The sequence below is a fragment of the Hyaena hyaena genome, unplaced genomic scaffold, assembly GCF_003009895.1.
Source record: "Hyaena hyaena isolate Hyena2069 unplaced genomic scaffold, ASM300989v1 scaffold_29, whole genome shotgun sequence".
Taxonomy (NCBI): Eukaryota; Metazoa; Chordata; class Mammalia; order Carnivora; family Hyaenidae; genus Hyaena; species Hyaena hyaena.
In genome coordinates, this window is record NW_024080661.1 from 2010662 (window position 1) to 2034548 (window position 23887).

At 46.5% G+C, this 23887-nt stretch overlaps 2 protein-coding genes across 2 annotated transcripts in view; one reads left to right on the forward strand and one right to left on the reverse strand.

Annotated features, from left to right (window-relative positions):
- Window positions 1-1203: 1203 nt before the first annotated feature.
- On the reverse strand, window positions 1204-23363 carry LOC120229047. The gene is made up of 6 exons (XM_039227786.1): window positions 23325-23363; window positions 22743-22824; window positions 22168-22388; window positions 21227-21332; window positions 3327-3463; window positions 1204-1607 (listed from the first exon to the last, which is right to left on the reverse strand). Exons 1-6 carry the CDS (start codon window positions 23361-23363, stop codon window positions 1473-1475), a joined length of 720 nt encoding a protein of 239 aa, XP_039083717.1. The 3' UTR covers window positions 1204-1472.
- Window positions 23022-23887, forward strand: part of KPNB1 (karyopherin subunit beta 1) — a 28517-nt gene continuing 27651 nt past the window's right edge. Inside the window, exons 1-2 of the mRNA XM_039227715.1 lie at window positions 23022-23401; window positions 23505-23563. Of these exons, the coding sequence (XP_039083646.1) occupies window positions 23362-23401; window positions 23505-23563 (99 nt within the window). The 5' untranslated portion in view covers window positions 23022-23361. The remainder of the gene's footprint in view (window positions 23402-23504; window positions 23564-23887) is intronic.

A 23887-nucleotide genomic window follows, 5' to 3' on the forward strand; every position in this document is an offset into this window, starting at 1 on the left:
TGGTCCTGCAATTCCACTGCTGGTGTCTGGCAGCCATAGCTTTCAGCACTGAACTTCTGGTTCCAACCCTGGGGTAGAATTAACGACAGAGGAGAAACACAGCTTACTACTAATCTGTGCTTTCTCGGGAAGGTGGCCAGCGGCTGGCAGCAGACACACCGTACACCGGTTAAGATGACAACCCAAGAAAACTATAATTAAATCTCACCATAGTTTGGCTGGTCATGACAGCATGGTCCTCTGAGCCATCTGCCTCCCCCACTACCCCCAACCAGCCTTAACCGTTTTCATCAACTGGACAAATTGTGCAGGTGTATTACATTACATAGCAATTTCAGCCCACTCTGTTAGGGGACTGATCATCCACTTCGTATTATATATGCTAATCTTAGGATATTCTTTTCTTATTTTTTCATGTTTATTTTTGAGAGAGAGAGAGAGGAGAGAGTACAAGTGGGGAAAAGGGCAGACAGAAGGAGACACAGAATCTGAAGCAGGCTCCAGGCTCTGAGCTGTCAGCACAGAGCCCGACGGTGGGGCTCGAACCCGTGAATCGTGAGATCATGACCTAAGCCAAAGTTGGACGCTTAACCAACTGGGCCAACCAGGCGCCCCATGGATATTCTCTTCTTAATGCTTACTGTTTAGACTTCTACTAAGGCAGTTAAAATGGAGAAAACTATATGCTGAATGGCTAATAGTTTAATAGAAGTCTGAAGAAAGCAGAATACAAGATAACGAAGAGGACATGGCGAACCAGTTTATAAGAAAAAGTACAAAATATTTAAAATGTTTGACATGAATGAGGATGGATGAGATGATTGTTGCTTTCTTAATAGGTCAGTTCCTTCTAGGAATAGAGCACTTGAAAGTTGGAAATGTAAGGGGGTGTGGAAGGATGAAGTTAGTGATGTGGCATGGAAGAGTATGAAGTACCTTCTCTCACTTTGTTCTTTTTCTTTTTTTCTGCCCCCCTCACCACCACTCTCGGGGGCCTCTGGCAACCATCAATCTGTCCTCTGTATCTATGAGCTTGGGTTTTTGTTTTTGTTTTCTTAAGATTTCACATTTGAGACATCACTTGGTTGTTTTTCTCAATCAGACTTACTTCACTTAGCATAATGCCCTTGAGGTCCATCCATGTCGCAGATGACAAGACTTCATCCTTTTTGTGGCTAAATAATATTCTAGTGTGTGTGCATGTGTGTGTACATGCTACAATTTCTTTATTCATCCATCCATTGGCTATTGTAAACAATGCTGCAATGAACACGGGAGTGCGTATATCTTTTCTTAGTATTTTCATTTTCTTCAGATAAATACCCCAAAGAGGAATTGCTACATCATGTGGTATTTCTATTTCAAATTTTTTGAAGAACCTTCGTACTGTTTTTCATCGCATCTGCACCAATTTACATTCTCACCAACAGTACACGAGGGTTTGCTTTCCTCCATATCCTCACCAACACTTGTTATTTCTTGTCTTTTTGATACTGGCCGTTCTGACAGGTGTAAAGTGATAGCTCGCTGTAGTTTTGATACGCATTCCCCTGATGATCACTGATGTGGAGCATCGTTTCATATGCCTGTTGGCCATCTGTTATGTCCTGGGAAAAAAGGTCTATTCAGATCGTGTGCCCATTTTTAATTGGATTATTTGTGGGGTGTTTTTTGCTATGGAGTTGTGAGTTCTTTATAGATTTTGGGTACTGGCCCCTTATCAGGTATCTGACTTGCAAATATTTTCTCCCATTCAGTAGAGTTTAGCTTTTTGTTTTGTTAGCAGTTTCCTTTGGTGTGAGGAACATTTTAGTATTATGTGTTCCCACTTATTTTTGCTTTCTTTCCTTTTGCCTTTGGTGTCAGGTTAAAAACAAAACAAAACAAAGCATTGCCAGGACTTATTGTCAAGGAGCTTACCGACTATACTTTCTTCTAGGAGTTTTATGGTTTCAGGTGTTACATTCAAGCCTTTAACCCACTTTGAGTTAATGCTTGTGTATGGTGAAAGGTGGCGGTCAAGTCTCATTCTTTTGCGTGTGGCTCACCAGTTTTCCCCACGCCATTTACTGAGCAGACTGTCCCTTCCCTGTTGTATATTCAAAGCTTCTCTGTCATAAATTAATTGGCCATACATAAATGGGTTTATTTCTGGGCTGTCTATTCTGTTTCACTGATCTATGTGTCTGTTTTTATGCCAAGACCATATTGTTTTAATTATCTAGCTTTGTGATATAGTTTGAAACCAGGGAAGGTGATCCCTCCAGCTTTGTTCTTTCTTGAGATTGCTGTGGCCATTCCCAGGGTTTCTCACTTCCCTCCTCTACCAGTAAGAGCGTCCACAGATTATCTCTAACTGGAGAGAAAATAAAAGTCCATGACTTATAAGATCTTTTGCCTACCAAAGCTGGTCTGCTCTCCCCCAAACACTCTTCTTCCCAGCAGATGGAAAGTTCTACAGCTGTGTGTCCAAATACAGTCACCTCTAACCATATGCAGCTATTTAAGATTAAATGAAAATAAATTAAAAACTAAGTTCCACATTTCAAATCAACACAGAGCTTGCCACGGGGCTCGAACCCACGAACCATGAGATCGTGACCTGAGCTGAAATCCAGAATCGGATGCTTAGCCGACTAAGCCTCCCAGGCGGCCCCCCTAACGTATGCATTTATTTTTAGTAACGAGGATAGGCTCTGCCCCTTTTGTTGTGGCCCTCTGTAACGGGTGCCTAGCCTTTTCCGTCTTGGCCTTGGGAAGCTAAGTGTGCTGGGCTCAGACCTGTGACCCCTGAGGTCATGCTCTATGTCATGAGGCTAATCGGCAGACATCACTTGAGAACAAACGAACAGCTGGCACATGTGTACCTGGAGAAGCATTTCTTCCTGGTCTAGATTCCCTGGTTCAGGAGTGGTTTCCAGCCCCGACTGCCTGATGGTAAACACTGGTTTTGGGGAGCACACGCATTTGAAGAATGTGGCTTTAAGCTCCGGGCTCAATTAGTTTAAGTGGTTTGTGTAATGAATTCGCTCAGTGTTCTTTCCTCGCTGGAGATGTGAACCGGCACTATATTTGGAACTAACATTTGCAACCCTATACACCGCTGCCCGGGTGTGCAGTTACAGATTTTGGTTGTTATCACTGTTAGCTGGATTTAGGAAGTTTGATGGTGACGGATTTCACTTTGATGAGAAGAGAGCGAGCTGGCTTAGGGGGAGGAAAAGAAGACAAGAGTGCCCTTCACCCAGATGGCCTCCTGCAGGGACTCAAGCCCGCTGCAGCTGTTGAAATGAGGCCACGAGTCCCTCCCGCCTGGCCCTGCTTACCTGCCTGGTGCCTCCTGCGTGAGCCCACGAGGCCGTGTTAACTTCCACTCTTCCACTTTCCCCATTCACTTGCCTGGACCTCACTGCTTCTGCCGAATAAACAAACGGCCCGAGTGTGCGGCACACCCAGGGGAGACCTGAGATGGGAATAGTGTGGGCACTTTTGAATATCCTTGCCATCAGTGATCCCCGTGTGGCCACCCCACACGGGGTGGTGGACAGAGGTTCTCACTGGTGTGTGAGCATCAGAGAAACAACAGGAGTTGAGAACAGCACCGCCTTTCCTAGTAATCATCAAATGATACAGTGACACTGTGTTCTAACCTCACAACCTGCTCTGTGATATGGGGACATGGGTGGTTTGATCACTAATCAAAGGGCTGGTGAAATACCCCGAAATATTAGTGAAATAGTGAAATTGTTTATTGAAGTATCAGAAGAAGCTTGTTAGGAAAGCCTGATAGAACTGGACTTAAGGGCAGTATTCAAGGCAATATTCTTTTTTTTTATTTTTAAGTTTAAAGTTTTTAAGTTTACTGTAAGAGGGAGAGAGGATGGGGAAGGGGCAGAAAGAGAGAATCCCAAGCTGCACTGACAGTCCAGAGCCCGATGTGAGTCTTGAACTCACAAAACCATGAGATAATGACCTGAGCCGAAGTCGGGCGCTTAACCGACTGAGCCACCCAGGCGCCCCTCAAGGAAAGATTCCAATGCATTATTTCCTATGGAATCCAGACATTGGGCAATGGTCACAAAAGCTTTCAGTACAAAAGAATATTGTACTGGGCACTGAGGCTCCAGAATCAAATAAGGCAGATTTGGTCTCTGCCTTGTAGAGCTTACAATCTAGTAAGAACAAGAAATAGTGAATGAGTGGGGCGCCTGGGTGGCTTAGTCGGTTAAGCGTCCGACTTTCGCTTAGGTCATGATCTTGCGGTTCGTGGGTTCGAGCCCCGCGTCGAGCTCTGTGCTGACTGCCAGCTCGGAGCCTGGAGCCTGTTTCAGTCTGTGACTCCCTCTCTCTCTGACCCTCCCCTGCTCACGCTGTCTCTCCTAGAAATAAATAAAAATATTTAAAAAAAAAATAGTGAATGAGTTACTTCTAAGTGTGATGGAGTTTTGGAATGGAAAGTGCAGGATAGTATAAGAGAACATTACTAGGGAATCCAATGTGGCCTGAATGTTCAGGAAAGGCTCCCATGAAGAAATGACGTTAAACTGAGGCCTGGAAGACGAGTAGTTGCAAGCCAGGCAAAGAGAGAGGGAGAAGTGTTCTACGCAGAAGAAATAGCATGTGCAATGGGCCTATGGCTGAAAAGAACCTGACCTACCTAAGGAACCAAAGGAAATCTGGAATAGCTGGAACAAAGAGAACTCTGGGGAAAGTATGAAAGAGAAATCCGGAGAGGTGGGCAAGGGCCAGACTAGGGAGAGACTTAAGGCCACATTAAAGATCCCATACTGGGGGCACCTGCATGGCTTAGTTGGTTAAGTCAGCTGAGGTCATGATCTCATGGCTCGTGAGTTCAAGCCCCGCGTCGGGCTCTGTGCTGACAGCTCAGAGCCTGAAGCCTGCTTCAGATTCTGTGTCTCCCTCTCTCTCTGCCCCTTCCCCCCGACTCGTGCTCAGTTTCTCTTTCATACAGATGTAGATATGACATTAAAAAATAGATATAGATAAGCAATACAGATAAACATTAAAAAAATTTTTTTAAGATCCTATACTGGGGCACCCGGCTGGCTCAGTCAGTGGAGTGTGTGACTCTTCATCTTGCGGTCTTGAGTTCAAGCCCCATGTTGGGCATAGAGATTATGTACAAGAAAGAATATTTTCTACTTTAGGTAAAGTACAATGGGAGACCATCCCTTTCCTCATCTGTAACATGAGAATAATAATACTCCCTCACAGAGTCACCAAGGGAACAAAATGGAGGATGCACGAGGAAGGTCTCTGTCAGGTACAAAGCATTATAGGAATACTTCACTGATAGAATATCAGCCGCGGTGATAATGAGCTGTGCTGCCTTCTTAAGCAAAAGAAGTAACAGTTCAACCCTCTTTCTAAGTGGCAATATGAAGTAGTCCATAAAACCCTGACTTACTCAAGGGAACTGATGGAAAGGTCAGAAGTTTATTTCGGTCAAAATTCCCAGCATGTGGTTCATGAAGCCCAGGGATGAGCTCAGATGTTTGGAACAGGAGCACACCATTTATGGCCATGTGTGTTTCTCCGCTCCATACCAGCTCCCCAACACCACTTCCAGGAAAGATCCGGATTCCACTTCCTCAAACCCACCAGAGCGGAACCACTAAGACATCCTTTCCTCTTGACTTCTTCCTGCGAGTGCCCAGCCCGGCGTCTCCCAGGATAGCTTTTGTAGAAACGACCATCATTCCAAAGCCTTACACTCCTCCGAGCTGGTCGCGGTAAACTAATGATCCCACTGAGCACCTGCAGGACACTGTAGGAAAATCGCGACACCTTTCCAAACCCGTGACATCCTATTCTTCTGACGGTTCTGCGAAGACGCTACAATGAAATCTCCGAATGGGTGCAAAACCCGAGGTTCGCCTCATTGCAAACATGTAGTTTCTCTTTGGCCTACATAATGCTTTTTAGATCTTTTTGGAAATTTATGGGGTGCCTGGGTGGCTCAGGCGACCAACTTCAGATCTCACGGTTCATGAGTTTGAGCCCTGCCTCAGGCACTGTGCTGACAGCTCAGTGCCTGGAGCCGGCCTCAGATTCTGTGTCTCCCTCTCTCTATGCCTTTCCCCCACTCTCTCAAAAATAAACAAACATTAAATCTTTTTGAAAATTTAAATGCCGGTTTTTAAAAACCACGGCATTTTACATAAAAATCCAGATTTCCAGTTTATCTGAATCATAAGAAGATCTGTCTGCAAACTGTTGGGAGCTGAGTACTGACTTACATGACCAGCTTTTTTTTTTTTTTTAAATTTTTAAAGTTTTTTTAATGTTTATTTTTGAGAGAGAGAGCGCACGTGCGTGCATGGAGAGGGAAAATGAAAGGATCCGAAGCAGGCTCTGTACTGTCAGCTCAGAGCCCGACGTGATCTCAAACTAGGATCATGATCTGGGTGGAAATCAAGAGTCTGATGCTCAACCGACTGAGCCACATAGGTGCCCCAAGATGATAATTTTTTAAGCCACAATTAAATTTTTAAAATGCTTCTCTGGGAGGATGGGCCAAATGGATGACGGAGAGTGGGAGATAATAGGCTTCCAGTTACAGAATAAGTTGCGGGGGTCAAAGGTACAGCATAGAGAATACAGTCCATGGGACTGTAATAGCATCATGCGGTGACAGGTGGCAGCTGCCCTTGTGAGCACAGCATAACGTATACAGACTTGTTGAGTCACTGTCTTTACACCTGAAACTAATACAACACTGTGTGTCAGCCATACTTCAATTTTTAAAACCTTACATAAAATAATAAATAAAAATCCATCGATTTTAATGGATTGGCATTTAAAGTGCGTCACTAGGTGTCAGGAGACCCAGGTTCTGCTAGAGGCTTCAACGCTGACTTCTATGATCTGGGGGCAAGGCACTCTCTGGAACTCGTATCCTTTTGTGCAAAATGGGAGGGTGGAAGAGATGCTAATAAAAACACCAGTCTTGGTGCCGGGTGGATGGATGGGACGGTGCTGAGTGACTGAACACTCTGGAGATAAAGGGTCGCCATCTCAAACCTAGGTAGGTTAGGTTATGGTAGGTAAATCTTAGATAGGTTGAAAAAAAAGCCAAGGTCTGTGTTAGGTGCCAGAGACTTACGGAGGAAAGAACAAGAGCCTGCCCTCAAATTGCTCGCAGCCTAGTGGAAAAATAAAAATGGAACTAGAAAAAAATTTGCAGTATAAAGTGTTAAGGGTCAGTCTAACATATGCAGAATTCAAATATATTGGACTTATCTTCTCTATAATGGGATGAAGGTTGGGTATACACAGGGGTATGTTGTTTGGGTAAATCAAAAGGTCTCAAAGTAGGGATGCCTGGCTGGCTCAGTAGGTAGAGCCCGAGACACTTGATCTCAGGGTGGTGAGTTCAAGCCCCAGTTTGGTCAAAAAGCTTACTTAAAAAAAAAAAAAAAAAAAAAGTTCTCAAATGAGTGAGCAAAACATACATTTAAAGCTTCAGACAATCTCTTCCAAGTGTTTAGCTTAAAAAAGAAAAAAAATGTATGTGTGTGTGTGTATACTTGTATACTTCTATCCATAGCCTTTTGCTTGGACCCAATTTTCTTAGAGCCATTTTAATTCAACAATTTAATTTGTGAATGTATTAATTTACTGACTGAATTCAACAAACTCATTTCCTGTTTAACCACAAGAAACCCCGGGACACCTGGAGCAAAGAGAGTTCCTGCTGGCTGGAACAGTCTGCAAGGAGGAAAGGCCATGTGCGCTGGGGTTGGCGGAGAGTGATCCACTCGGTTCCACCATCATGCCTCCATAAATAGGATTCACAGCCAAGTTCTGTAGTCTGTGGTTAAGCTTTGTTTCTTTTTGTTGTTGTTGTTGTTGTTCTTTTAACTTTCCTGGAGTTATTAATGATAAAAAAACAAAGTCATTTCTGTTTGCTTCGTTTTCCATGTCTCTATAATGAATTCGTTCTCCACTATCACTCTAAGGGTGTTTCTTCTATTCATTATTTCTTGGAGGCGTCCTTTCCGGGGCCCTGTGTCTTCCTGCCCCAGTCTCAACTGATTACTCTCCAGGCCTGTTGCCAAGCCATCTGTCACCCTGGGACTTCCCTTCATCATCATCACCTTGGGGATTCTCTTCATTTCTCACCTAGGTCAAATATTCTGTCTCCAGGATCACATTTCTTCCTGTCTCTTGGTTTCTTCTCTCAGTTTGATGTGCCCCACCCTCCAAGAGGTTTCCTGAGAAAGCATCCATGGGTAGGAAGTAAGGTTTTTAAGATTTCACATGTCTGAAAATGTGCTTACTTTACTGAATTCAGAATTTGGCTAATATCTAAAGCCATGAGCCATAAATCATGTGAAAGTGTTTCTCCACGGTCTTCCAGCATGGCTGATGAGAAGCACCCGTGCCATTCTGACAGCTGTTCCTTCGAACATGACCTGTTGTTGTTTTAAATCTCTGTGAAGTTCTGGTAATCTTCCTCTATTTATTCAATGATCTGAAATGTCAGGATTTCTTTTTCATCCATTATGTTGGGCACTCAGTGGGCCTCTCATTCTGGAGATCTAGCCCACTCGGTTCTGATGATTTCTTAAATTATTCGTTCAATGATTGCTTTCCCTCCATTGTTCTCTGTAACTCTTCTGAGTTGCATGTTAGTTAGTCCTCTTGGACTAATTTTAAAAATCATTTCATGCTGGGGCGCCTGGGTGGCTCAGTCAGTTAAGCGCCCAACTTCGGCTCAGGTCATGATCTCACAGGTTCGTGAGTTAGAGCCCCACATCCGGCTCTGTGCTATCAGCGCAGAGCCCGCTTTGGATCCTCTGTCTGCCCCTCCGCCCCTCCCCCATGTGTGCATGCTCTCTCTCCCTCTCTCTCTCTCAAAAGTAAAACATTTGAAAAAATAAAAAATAAAAATCTTTTCATGCCCATTTTCTGGCTTCTTTTTAAAAGGATATCTCCTCGGGGCGCCTGGGTGGCTTAGTTGGTTAAGCGTCCGACTTTCACTTTGGTCATGATCTCATGGTTCGTGGGTTCGAGCCCCGCATCGGGCTCTGTGCTGACTGCCAGCTCAGAGCCTGGAGCCTGTTTCAGTCTGTGACTCCCTCTCACTCTGACCCTCCCCTGCTCACGCAGTCTCTCTCTCTCTCTCCTAGAAATAAATAAAAACATAAAAAAATAAATAAATAAAAGGATATTTCCTCAATTTTATCATCCAACACTTTGAAGTTACTGGTTTTCATATTTTTATTTTTTTTCGGATTTCATATTTTTAATATTTTTTTAACTTTATTTGTTTTGTGAGAGAAAGCATGAGTCAGGGAGGGGCAGAGAGAATCCCAACCAGGCTCTATGCTTTCAGCGCAGAGTCCAATGTGGAGCTCGAACTCACCAACCATGAGGTCATGACCTGAGCCAAAGTTGGATGCTTATATGCCTGAGCCACCTGGGCACCCCTATCATCTTTTTTAAGATTTCGTTTTGCTCTGTTCTCTGTGCCATTTCTGTATTTTCTAATTTCCCTTTTTCTTGTTTGTTTGGTTTTTGTCTTTCACATTAGAGAGTTTCTTCAATTACCTAGTGATCCTTGACAGTCCGTTCATGATTAAGACAGAGCACTAGGGGCATCTGGGTGGCTCAGTGAGTTAAGCGTCTGACTCTTGACTTTGGCTCACATCATGATCCCAGGGTTGCGGGATGGAGCCCTGCATCAGGCTCCGTGCCCAGCATCTCAGCATGGAGCCTGCCTAAGATTCTTTCTCCCTCTCTCCCCACTTGTGCACGCACACACACACGTACACACACACACACTCTCTCTCTCTCTCAAAAAAAAAAAAAAAAAAAAGACTGAGGCACTAAAGTTGTCTGAAAGTTCTGTGTTCAAGGAACAGGGCTTCTCAGTTGGTGAGCATTACCACAGAGGGCTAATTTGCACTGGGGACTTGTACCTGTCATGGGTTGAATGGTGGGCTTCCAAAAAGATAGGTCTACGTCCTAATCCCCACAACCTGCAAATATGACCTTATCTGGAAAAACAATCTTTGCCAATGTACATAAGTTACGGATTTTGAGATAAGACCGTCCTGGATTATCTGCGTGAGGCCTAGATACAATAGCAAGTGTCTACAGGAGACCCAGAGGGAAAGGAGAGGGTTCTGTGAAGACGGCTGCTTCTATAAGCCAGGGAGCACCTTGAACCCCGTAAGCTGGAAGAGACCAGGAAAGAAAGGCTCCCTCGAGCCTCCAGAGGGAATGTGGCTCTGCTGATCGCTTGTTTTCAACCTTCTGACCTCCCCAGCTGTGGAAGAATGCATTTCTTTTGTTTGAAGCCACAACGTTTTGAGTCATTTGCTCACAGCAGCCCTAGGAAACAAACACAGTATCCGCAGGAATGCCCTCCTGGGCTTGACAGTCTTCCCACAGAAAGATCCTCCAGTCTACTGGTCGTAGGGTGTTAGCTTGGGTCAGAGAATCGTAGGGCTGAGGTGACAAGGGGGCCAGGCGGTCTCACCACTCGGTATGCCATCTTTACCTAATTCCCTGTTTTCCAGTACGATGCAGTACTTTGTCTAAGCTACGCTTAGCATCCCAGAGTTCAGAGTTTTTCTAGATTAACCTTTCAAGAAGGTGTATTAATCGTGTGTTTTGTTTTGTTTTGTTTTGAACGTTATGTATTTCCTGATGCCTTGACATCTCGGGCCTTGCTGATTCTGGACAGATGCCCCTCCTGGACTAGCCAAGTCTTACACACAATAAACTATTCTCTTGCTAGTGCACCTTTGATCTACACACCAACCAATCCAAAACCTTTACCTCAACTGCCTACTTTACTTTGCTCCCACAGGGGCCACTATTCCTCTGCCCTAATCACTCTGAGGCCACGTAGTACATAATTAGAGACAGTCCCTTTGACCCAGGGTCCACTGAAATTGTTCGACTAGCCAATCCTAAACCTGTTTAACCTACCTCACCTGTTCCTTCCTGTGTTAGCCACCATCAGGCTCAGGCTGTGTTGTCTATCTGTAGGACAGAACACAATGAAAAGGAATGAACTTCTGGGACGCCTGAGTAGCTCAGTTGGTTGAGCATCTGACTCTTGATTTCAGCTCAGGTCATGACCTCACAGGTCGTGAGTTCAAGCCCCGCATCGGGCTCTCTGCTGTCAGCACAGAGCCTGCTTCAGATCCTCTGTCTCTCTCTTTCTCTGCCCCTCTCCTGCTCACACACTCTCCAAAATAAACATTAAAAAAATGCTCTGTATTGTGATTGTATTGGGGGGAGCACACTTGTCAAAAAAGTTTGGTAACTTTACCCATAGAATGGGTGCCCTTTATTGCATGTCAATTATACCATAGCAGATTGATGATAATGTGTCAAATAAAATATAAACAACCAAAATGCTCAATAAGAAGGGGCTGGTTATGCTGCAGCCATTCAAACAACTTAGAAGATTTTAGCAACATGGCAAAAATGCTTTGCTGTATCATGCTTTGTGAAAAAGGCAGAACAGGAAATTTTATTTTTATCATGTGTTTGCCTATGCAAATTCTGTAGGCAGATGGATAGTGTCCAGCCTTCTTTTTTTTTTTTTAAATGAGTTGATTTTTGTGTGTATATATTTAAAAGCAGTAGATAGAGGGGCGCGTGGGTGGCTCAGTCAGTTAAGCGTCTGACTTCAGCTCAGGTCATGATCTCATGGTTCCTGAGTTCAAACCCACAATCGGCTCTCTGCTGTTAGCACAGACCTGCTTCAGAGCCTCTGTCTCCCTCTCTCTCTGTCCCTCCCCATCTTATGTTCTCTCTCTCTCAAAAATAAACATTAAAAATTAAAAAAAAAAAAAGCAGCAGATAGAAAAATTGTTTAGAACCCAGAATCTCCACTGGATTGCCTGGTTGCCTGAGTTAGGGTTCAGATTCAAGGTGTCACTTCCCTAGGCGACCTTGAGCTCTAACCTCTTGGAGCCTTAGTTTCTTGGCCGTAAAAAGGGCATAATAATAGTACTCATCTCTTAAGGCTGTCATGAGGATTAAATGAATATAGGTGAAGAGCTAAGAACAATAAAAATAGTAAGGGCTTTATAAATATTGGCTATTATTCTCATGAGACAATAATACTGTCTGGACAATAAAAATGTGCACTGGGGCGCCTGGGTGGGTCAGTCGGTTGAGTGTCTAACTCTTGATTTCAGTACAGGTCATGATCCCAGGGTCAGGGATCAGGGCCCCAAGTTGGGCTCTGTGCTGAGCATGGATCCTACTTGGGATTTTCTCTCCCTCTGCCACTCTCCCCTGCTCCTTCTCTCCCTCTCAAAAAAATGAAAATTTTTTTAATGTGCACTATGTGCTGTGCATTTTATGGAATACAGGAATTTATTTTTAAAATTTTAATGTTTATCTACTTTGGGGAAAGAGAGAGAGTGAGAGAGAGAGAGACAGCAAGCAAGCAGGGGAAGGGAGGAGAGAAAGGGAGACACAGTTCCAAAGCAGGCTCCAAGCTCCAGCTGCCAGCACAGAGCCCGACACGGGGCTTGAACTTATGAACCGTGAAATCATGACCTGAGCTGAAGTCAGACACTTAACTGAATGAGCCACCCAGGCACCCAGGAATACAGGAATTTATGACATACACTCAGACCTCGGGAAAGAAATAGCAGTTTCCCAACTGCGGCGGGGGTGGGAGGGTGGTGTGGAACAAGGAGCAATTTTTGCCACGAGGGGCCATCAAGCAAGGTCTGGAGATATTTTTGATTGTCATGACTCAAGAAGGGTGTGCTACTGGCATCTAGTGGGTAAAAGCTGGGGATGCTGCTAAAAAATCCAGCAATGCATAGGACGGCCCCCTCCCACCCAACAATCAAGGATTTGGCTCAAACTATCAGTAGTAGCAAGTAGGAGCACCTCTGAGTTATGGTCCGACAGGGGGAAAAGATAGATATGTGCATACCAAGTGTATAAATGTGAGATGACAGGAAAAAACGTATTATTGGTCTCTCCCCCTGGTTCCCAACAGAGCTCCCCAAGCCCTTGTGAACACCTAAGTGATGGGAGCACTAGTACCTGTGGATGAGCTTGTGGATGGAAGCCAGTCAGCAGAAAGACCAAGCCTTATGGAAGATTAGAACTTTCAGCCCGGCCCCCTCCCCCTTCTCTAGCGGGAAGAGGGGCTAGAAATAGAGCTAATAATTGATCGTGGCTACATGAGGAAACCTCTATAGATATCCCCCTAGTAGGTAGGAGCTTTGGGGAGCTTCCATATGAGTGAACACATCCATGAAGCACAGGGACAGAACCTCCTGCACTTGGGACCCTCCCAGACCTTGCCTGATGCATTTTTTCATCTGACCATTCATCTGTGTCCTTTGGCATAGCCTTTGATGGACTGGCTAATGTATGCATTTCCCTGAGTTCCGTGAGCTGCTCTATGCTCTAGCAAAGTAATTGAACCGGGGGAGGGGGGGGAGGCTTTGGGAACAAACCTCTGATTTGTAGCCAAATAGAAGTTGAGGGTAACCTGGGGACCTATCCTTGCAATTGGCATCTGAAGTGGGGTGGGGGAAGTCTCACAGGACTGAGCCCTTAACCTGTGGGGTCTGATGGCGTCTGCAATTAGCTAGTGTCAGAATGGAGTTCAACTGTAGGACACCCAGCTGGTGTCAGAGAATTACTTGGGGGTGGGGGAGGCGAACACCTGCTGTCAGAAGTTTGTGAGTGTGGCAGTCGTGTGAGAATAAAGGACACACACAGGAAGTAAAGAGCTGGGCATCCCCCCCCCCCAAAAACAACAAAGTAGATCATCAAAATTGAGTATGTGCTCAAATAAAGAAAAGAAGAACAGAGAGATTAGAAGAGTCTGGGACCCAAATGCAGGATTCCCCGGGCCACCTGGCCAGGAAGAGAAGCCTCAGTGAGCTTTGGGGTTTGTGACCCAGTGGGCACACTTCAATGATCTTCAATTTTCAGCTTATTCTACTGGTAGTTCAAAAGCTTAAGTCAAAAGCTTTTAAAGCTGAAAGGCTTCACTTACTCCTGCATTACATGATCAGTGTGAAAACCCATTCAGGTCCAGTCCAAATACATTTAGTGCATTCTATTTTAAGTGTATTTATTTTTGAGAGAGAGAGAAAGCACAAGTTGGGGAGGGGCAGAGGGAGAGAGAGAGAGAAAGAAGAGGGAGAGAGAGAGAGAAAGAAGAGAGGATCCCAAGCAGCCTCCACGTTGTCAGGGTGGAGCCCGATGCGGAACCCAGGAACCATGAGATCGTGGCCCATGCTGAAGCAGGACACTTAACTGACCGATCCCCAGGTGTTCCCATACTATAATTTTAATGCAAACTGATAGAGAGTTGAGCCAATTTAAAAAAAAAAATTTTTTTTAATTCTTTTTTTTATATTTTTATTTATTTCTAGGAGAGAGAGAGAGCGTGAGCAGGGGAGGGTCAGAGAGAGAGGGAGTCACAGACTCTGAAATAGGCTCCAGGCTCTGAGCTGGCTGTTAGCACAGAGCCCGACGCGGGGCTCGAACCCACGGACCGCGAGATCATGACCTAAGCGAAAGTCGGACGCTTAACCGACTAAGCCACCCAGGCGCCCCCCAATTTAAAAATTTTTAAAGTACATTTTTAGATGGTGACCCAAAAAAAGTTACATGGTAATATATTGGCTCTCGATTAAAATTGAACTATGTTGGGGGAAATATGCCAATATTCTAATGGTGGATATAATGTGGGATTACAGGTGATTTTTGCTTCTTATCTCTTGATGCTTTTGAAAATTTCGCTAGTGAGATGCATGTGTTACTCTGGTAATCAAACAAGAACAAAGGAAAGGAACAAAGGAGGACTGAATGAATGAAAGGAGAAAAGTAGCAGAGGATGTCCCATGTGGTTGTCTGGTGCGCCCACAGACACAGTAGGGGGCAGGGGTAAAGCTGATTAAATAATTTGCTCCCTCCTCCACCCATCTCTAAGCCCCTTCTGACTCAGGGTTCTCGAAGCTTTTACCTCTACATTCACACTTTCCTCCTTCTCCTCCCTTCCATGACCCCTGTACTGAGTCCCTTTCTGTTTTGGAGGTGGGAAGGGTACAGTACAAAAAAAATCACCTATTTTCAGAAACTGTTTATAGAGGCTTGGTCGTGCCTGGTGCTCACAGGGACTCTGCCTGTGAGCTTACACCTACTTCTTCAAACTTTCTCCCTACCCCTTTTCCTCGATTAAAAAAAAAAAAAAAAAAAAAAACACCTAATTTGACCAAAAAAAAGTAACATCTGTTCACTGACGAAAACTTGGAATACACACAAAAGACTCAAAAAAGAATATAAAAATCATCTCTAGTAATACCATCCAGAGACATCCATTATTAACACCTGGTTTATACGTTCCCAGTCTTTTTCCTATTCATGGGTACACAGACAGAACACACACTTGTCTTCTTTGAACAGAACAGGACATCTATATTCAATGTGCAAAGCTTGTTATTGACGTATATCATACCTACAGTCAACTGCATACAACGCATGAGTCTTAGGAGTACAGCTTGATGAATTTTTAATATAAATACTCATAATATGATAACTTGCTTTCTGTCCTTGGCAATCTATTGTGAACGTTCTCTACGCGATTAGATGTTCACAGCATAATGTTTAGTGGCTAACTACCGGTACAGCCGACATCATCCCAACCTACTGCAGCTTGCTTAACCCACCTTTCATTCTTAGAGATGTAGGCTGTTACTATTTGGTATTCTCGCATCTGTTTCCCGTTGCTGCTATAACAAATTACTACAAGCAGCAGCTTAAAGCAACACAAAGTATCTTCTTATCGTTCTGGAAGTTAGAAATCTCAAATGGGTCAGCAGGGCTGTTTCTTCTAGAAGCTCTAGGAGAGAAGCTGCTCCTTGCCTCTTCCAGTTTCTAGAAGCTGCTGACGTTCCTTGGTTCATGGCCCATCACGCCAGCCTCTACTTCTGTCATCACGTCACCTTCCCTGACTCATCCTCCTGCCTCCCTCCTGTAAGGACCTTTTGTGATTACACTGGGTCCACCCAGATAATCCAGGAAAGTCTCCCCATCTCAAAACCTTTCATTTAACCACACAGATGAGGTCCCTTCTGCCACATGAAGTAACACATTCTCAGGTTCTGGGAATTAGCATGTGGACACCGTTGGGGGAACATTAGTCAGATTCCTACAACTCTAAACAGTCTGCTCACCCATTTCTTTTCCTACCTCCGGTGTTCCTTTCCTTCTCCCTCTTACTTTAGTGACCATTAGTTTGGAATCCCATTTCCACTCCCCAAATCTTTTGCTTTTGTCTTTATGCAATGCCCTTCAAGACAGAATTTACTCTTAGGATCTCAATGATTGTTTCTGATCTACTGACTTCTAACCCCAAGCCCCAGCCCTTCCCCAAATTCCCAATCAAGAATGTCTAGTTGCCCTTGGATATCTCCTCATGACCTTAAAAACTAAATGTTTTTAAAACTGGATTCACGACCCCTGCCCCAACCTCTACCCTGCCTTGCTGCACCAACTCAGCTTCTATAGCTGACCTTGGTTTTAAAATGATCCACTCTCACTCAAGCCAGAGATATAGCACTCACCTTCCATCTTTCCCCTCCTCTGTATCTAAACAGCCACTACAGCCACTAAATCCCATCAATTACTTGGGGATTTAACATCCTTCTAAGAGAGCCACCTAATATCCTGGTTGTTGCTAGAGTGTGTAATCAGAAGCCTTCCTCCCATCCAAATATACTGCTTATAGGGGTGAACTATCTTCTTCAGGGAGCCTTCTGTAACTGCACCTTCCCGGAATACTATCTTCCCCTCTAGAGGAAGGAACCCATAATGAAGTATCCACTGTGGGCTCAGCTTTTTCAAGCATTTTAAAATTTAATCTTAGGGCGCCTGGGTGGTTCAGTCGGTTAGGCATCTGACTTCGGCTCAGGTCACGATCTCGTGGCTTGCGGGTTCAAGCCCTGTGTCGGGCTCTGTGCTGACAGCTAGCTCAGAGCCTTGGAGCCGGTTTCAGATTCTGTGTCTCCCTCTCTCTCTGACCCTCCCCTGCTCACGCTGTCTCTCTCTCTCTCAGAAATAAATTTTTAAAAAACATTAAAAAATTTAAATTTAATCTTAAAAGCATGGTTTTAATGTTTACAGATGAGGCGACTGACAGGCTAAGGAACTTCTACAATGTAACAGAGCAAGTAGGTGGCGGGACTTGAACCCCTCGTCTGATAGACTCCAATGCCAACCTTTTCCCTTCTGTTTCACAAGGCCTCCCTAGAGTTCATGCCAGCTGTTACAAAACTTGCCTATTCATTCAAATCACCTGGGGAATAGAGTCTGAGGCCCCACACCAGAGCTACTAATACTACCTGAAGGTAGGGGCCCCAGATTCGATTTTTAAAAATTCCAATAGTCTTCATTTGACATACACCATTTATTACTTATTACTAACTAGCATGTTTTTTAATTTTTATTTTATTTTATTTATTTTTTTGTAAGTTTTTTTTTTTATATTTTTATTTATTTCTAGGAGAGAGAGAGAGACAGCGTGAGCAGGGGAGGGTCAGAGAGAGAGGGAGACACAGACTCTGAAACAGGCTCCAGGCTCTGAGCTGGCAGTCAGCACAGAGCCCGACGCGGGGCTCAAACCCACGAACCGCGAGATCATGACCTAAGCGAAAGTCGGACGCTTAACCGACTAAGCCATCCAGGCGCCCCTTTAATTTTTATTTTAAAAACAATATTTAAATAAGCTCTACACCCAATGTGGGGCCCAAACCCACAGCCCAGAGATCAAGAGTCACATGCTCTATTGACTAAGCCAGCCTGGGACCCCCTAGTATGTTTAAAACACATGCTTTGTTCTTTGAACAAGGATAGGAAGCACACTGCTCTGTTCATCTTTGTGACCCATCTGGTACCGTAACAGAGCAGGCACTCAGAAATATTTGTTGGTTGTTTAAATGCTAACCTGAGGTGCGCTGTGAGCTGTACCGTTACAAGAGTTCCGAGACTAAATATACCAATGACAATAATAACAGCTAGCACTTATGAAGCCCTCTTTCTGTGCCAGGCCCTCGCTGTTCCAAAAATGTACCTGTATCAACTTCCTAACCCTAGGAAGGTGAGATCAGAACACAAGCTGCAGGGGTCCCTGTTCAAAAATCATTAAGAATTTCATATGGTGACAACACAGCATTAAACCAAGTGAGGGGCCAGCCCTTCTAAGTGCCTGTGTGACTATACAGGTCTCATACCCATGGCTAAGACTCTTCTCCTCATTTTACAGATGAGGAGACCAAGGCACAGAAGTCTCAAATAAACATGCCCAAGATCACATTATTACTAAGCAGAGAGATCACCCTTAGCTAGAGAAGGCTTCCTTGCAATCTCGAATCCTCTCCAACCCTCCAAGGTTTGGCTCAAATCCTCCCTTGTCTACTAAGTGTTCTCATAACGACACCAGGGAACACATCTCTCTTCCTTCTCTGAGACTTCAGCTCCATGACAGCATTTTGTTCATACAGTTCTCGGGGCCATTATCATAGTCCCACGTTATACCTGAAATGGCCAGGAGAGGGGAGCCCCAAAATTAATGTAGTCGAATGAACAAATTAACAAGAGTACCACCTTGAAGACAGAGAGGGACAAGAGGGAATTCCAGGTGGGGGACAGGCCTAGGGTAGTGATCAACTTCTTTGGCAGGATATGGCAACATGGTTGGCTTGATTGGACCAAAGGTATGCGAGCGGGCCAGTATGAATAACACTGGAAAAGAGGGTGCGGTAAGTTATAAAGCACCTTATAACACAACTAGACAAGTCACTTCTCATGGACCAGAAGAACACATCGCATGCTTAGTTGTGGTTCATCCATTTCACAAATATTTGAGCACCTACCACGGTATGAGACACAATTTTAAGCAACAAACAAGACAGCCAAGATCCTTGCTCTTGGGAACATGACTTCTGGCGGGGGCGGGGTCAGACAGCACCAACAGACCATTCCAGGTATCGAGGAGCTCTGAAGATAATCAAATAGGGTCCTGTCACAACGAGTACCTTGGAAACGACCTTACGATCTACATGGGTGATCCGGGAACGCCTCTCTGAAGAAGTGACTTCTGAATTGAGAAGAATGGGAAGGAACAACTGGGGGAAGAGTGATCCAGGTGGAAGGGACGGTGAATGCCAAGGTCCTGAGGCTCACAGATCAAGGTGTGTTCAGTGAACAGCAAGAAGGCTAGAGCCTGGTGAGCCAAGCAAGGGAAGGGCCACAGGAAACCAGAGAGCTGTTTTATGATAATAGCATTTCTGCCCTGCTCTTCTGTGCAAACGGTCTCTTTTCTAAATTACTTGGAAGGAGTGGGAATGGAAAGACAGGAAAATGGCGATGAAGTTTTGCCCCATTACTAAGCAGGGGGCACTCAGTTCTCCAGGGACTGGATTCACCTCTGTTCTTCCTCCGTGCTTGGGAAGCCACGGTTCAACCCCTCAGGTCAGTTAGCTCTGCTTCGGAGGAAAAGGCATCAGGTCACAGCCTGACTGCTACTCCCCGTGCAGCCGGTCTTCTCACCCACAGGCACTGTGGGCTGGGTGACGGGATGGGGACACGCCAGCACGCCTCATCCCTTGGCGAATACACTTGCTTCGAAGATGCTGCTAAGCGGTCTCCTGGCACCAAGCACCTGCACCAAGCACTTTGAGGAGAGCTTCCCATTTATGTTCAAAATCGCCCAGATTCTCCCATTTCACAGATCTGAGAGGTTAAGTAACCTGTTCAAGAGCGCACAACAGGAAGTGGCAGACTAAAACCCAGCTCTTCTCTTTAATTTCAGAATTTGTCCACGGGATGTGAATATTCCTGACATTCAAAAAGTACACAGAATAACATACAAAAACCTGCGGATACCAAATACAGCTCAAGAAATACAACTTAATGGGACACCTGGGTGGTTCAGTCAGTTAAGCGTCTGACTTCAGCTCAAGTCTTGATCTTGCAGCCTGTGCGTTCGAGCCCTGTGCTGGGCTCTGTGCTGGCAGCTCAGAGCCTGGAGCCTGCTTTGGATTCTGGGTCTCCCTCTCCCTCTGCCCCTCCCCAACTCATGCTCTCATGCTCCATCTCTCTCTCTCTCAAAAATAAACGCTAAAAAAAAAAAAACAGAAAGAAATACAACTTGAAGTACCTCTCTATTCTACCAGACCACACGGCCTCCGATTTCTCCTTTTTGGGAAGCACGCAAATGGCATCACATCCCCAAGTGCCAGCCAGAAATCGGGTAGGCGCCAGTATCACCTCCCTCTTCTTCTAATCGATTAACAAGTTCAATAAATCTTGATATCTATTCCTACTTCCACTATAATCGCTACCTTTCTCCCTTCTCCATGTATCATCTCTTAGCTGGATCATGGCGACGGCCCTGTAACTGGTCTCCCTGTATCTCCTCTCCCCTTTCTAGTCTAATCTCCCCATTATAACCACCAATTTTAAGACCTTAAAACAGTTGCCTTTGCTCTGAGAATACAGCCAAAATCATATGTATGGCATATCAAGTCTCATATGCTCTTTCCCTTACTCAACGCTCCCAACTTTATCTCAATCCCTTGTTCTCTGTGCTCTGGGGCTACTGGCCTTCTTGCAGTTCCTTATAATGCCCGTGCTCCTTCTCTTCACAGGGCCTTTGCACATGCTGCTCCTTCCTTCTCCACCTGAATAACTCTTCCCTTTCTCAGGTAGGCTTTCCCTGAGCCCGACTGGGTCACTCTTCCAACTTTACATTTGTTTATGAGATAAATGAATTAAAATCTTTCTTTCCTAATAAGCCAAAGACCCAGAACCGCTTGCTTAATACAAAATAATGCTTAATAGGTAATAGCCAATGCATACCTAACACATATAACATGCCAGCGTCCCTAGCAATCCACACATATTAACTCACATAAGATCTCCCAAAAGCCCTATGTGAAGTAGGTACAATTACCAGCCCCATTTTTACATACAAGCAAAGCAAGTCACACAAGTGAAAATGTGGCACTGCTGGGAATATGAACGCAGCAGGCAGTTTCTGGAGTCTGTGTGTTACACACTCAGGTTATGGTGCCTCACCGTATTTGCGGAATGCAGGATAGTATGGAGCACTTTCGATAGGGGCTAGACGGCACCATCGGTAACCTCGGTTCAATTTAAAAAACAAATCTTTCACTTTTGGGAAGGATCTTACCAAACGACTGGAACTTCGTGGCAAAACATAGATCTTCCCAGCATTGGATTCCAGCTGCTTTAAAAATGCGTTTGCCCTCACCGGTATTATCATATTGAGCAAATTCCTGGAGGGCAGGAGAAAGTTGGGTTGGAGTGAGGCAAAACTGTGGATCATTTGTAAGATGGCTAATCCACAGGACAAGTCAAAGGATTTCCATGCCTGGTGTCTTACTTAACCTTCACTGATTCCTAAGAAAGTTGCACACACAGTACAGTTCTCCCTCAGTGAACAGATGAAGCCAAAGGGGTGCAGGGGGTTAGGAGGGCTGCTAAGTCATAGGAAACCCACCAGTCACAGGATGGCGTGACTGGCTGGTTTCACACTTTTAGCTTCCGAACTGTAAAGAGAGCTCTAGCAGAGAAAGACCTCTTCTTCTTTTAAGGGGTAAAGGTAGCTAACTCACCTTCCCCTCATTCTTGGGGGGACCCTCTCAGGAAGGACAGAGTTCCTCCTAGGTTTTCCAGGTGTGTCTGGAGTAGGATAATTATTCTGCAAGCTCAATCTATGTGGCAAAGAGCTCTACAAACTAGCTACATCCAATGAACCCTAAGTCAAGATGGTGAAAATGTAATAATTCAGAAAATGCTTCGCCAGGAGCCTATGTACCAACCTCAGGGGAAGTCAGGGTATGCACGTTTTCTTTATGTGCATTTTGCTACAGAAAGGTTTTCATTAGTTTCTTGCAGGATTTGAACTAAAAAAGGCCAAGAACTGCAATCCTCCATGCCTGCAAACACATTCTTTCTGGTTCACGAGTGTGCGTGTATAGGGGCACCTTCTCAGACTGAGACACCTTCAAGTACCTGGTCGCTAAGGACAGGGGCATCCAAATGCCCACCCCACCTTAGACAGGCCTCAACACCTATAGATAAGCCTCAGGGAACTGCATTAGTATTCACCTCCTGAAAGGGGAAGCTGCGTGTAAGGCCAAGGGCAGTAGGAGCGCTTATGGTCAGTCCCGAGCAGGCCACTAACCGGCTGTGTAATCTTGGACAAGCTGCATACCCTCTCTGGGCTTCAGTTTCCACATCTGCAAATTGGAAGTTGCACCGCCTGGTCTTCAACGTCCTTCCCAGCTGGGAGCCTGGCACCAAGCAGGCCTGGCCAAGGAAGCAGCTTCCTGTGGGCGCGGTGCAGGGCTTTAACGGTCACCCCCGCCACCCCCGCCTCCCCCGCTAGGGCCCGCGAAACCGTCCTCAACACGCCCCTTGGAGTGACGACGCTTTCCCGACCGCAGCCCGAACACGGCTCCGCCCCTTCCCGGGGGCGTCCCATCGTGCCCCGCGCCGGGCTCCTAAAGCAGCGGGGCGCCTCCCGCCTTTCCGCGGCCCCGACCCCGAACTCCTCTCCTCAGTTCTCCCGGGCGCCCTATCCTATCAACGTCTAGTGTCCCAGCCAATCACGCGGGCCGGGAGTCTCGCCTTCGGTCCACCCTCCTCCCAGCGCTCAGCCGGTCTGAGCTCAAGGCCTTTACCAGGCCAATCCAACCAGCGGCCGGCTCCCGCCTGCCCCACCCCAATTTCCCTCTCTTCAGCCAACCCGCGTGCCTCATCCCGCTGCCCGCCCAGCCAACCCGGGACTTGAAACCAGCGGGCGAATGAGTGCAGAGCGGCCCTTCAACGCTAACCGCCTGGCCAATTGGGGATTCCGCGTGGCCAGGAGGGCAGCCAATCAACATGTAGCGCGGTGCCGCCGCGGAGAGGTCCGGTCCGAATATCCCTCCGCCTTCCTCCCTCCCTCTCTCTCCCTCCCTGCGAGCCGCCGTTCACCTACCGCCTCCCTTCCTTCTTTCTCCCTCCGCCACCCGAGCACCAGCCGCGCTCTGAGCTAGCCCCGGGGTCCCTCCCCCGCCGCCAGAGGAGCAGCTGCCGCCGCCGCCAGCAGCAAATTAGGAGGGAGGAAGGAAGGAAAGGAGGAAGGAAAGGGAGCCGGGGCGACTACCAAGAGGGAGCCGGTGAATGGGCTTGTGGTGACCCCCGCCCCCCACCCCACCCTCCCTTCCCACCCGACCCCCAACCCCCATCCCCAGTTAGAGCCGCCGCCCGAGAGGCCGGACCGTCATCTTAGGAGGAGTCCCCGCCACCACCTCCGCCATGGAGCTGATCACCATCCTCGAGAAGACCGTGTCTCCCGGTAGGACGCGGGGGCCGGGGGTCGGGCTGAGGTGACCGGTTGGGGGGAGGGGAAACCCTGGCCTCTCTGACCCTGTCCCCTTCCCACTTTCCTTCCCCCCCAGATCGGCTGGAACTGGAAGCGGCGCAGAAGTTCTTGGAGCGTGCGGCCGTGGAAAACCTGGTGCGTGCAACCCTGCCGTCCCCCATCCCGCCGTCCACCCATCCCTGCGTGCGGGCCTTCCCGCCCTCCCGGAGGCCCAGGCCTCGGGAACCCACCCCGCCCCATCCCGTCCCCCTCCCCCCCCGTCCAACCTAACCCCGCCATCGGGAAGCCGGTGGGTGTGTCCCGCCCCGGGCCCGGGGCAGCTGGCCAATGGCGCGGCGCGCCGGGGTGACTGCCGCCCAATCGCCGCGCGGCCGGAGGGCGGCGGTGCAGCAGGAGGGAGAAAGAGGGAGGGAAGGGAAGTTAGGTTGCGCGACGCTGCGTGTTCAGCAAGGGTGGGGG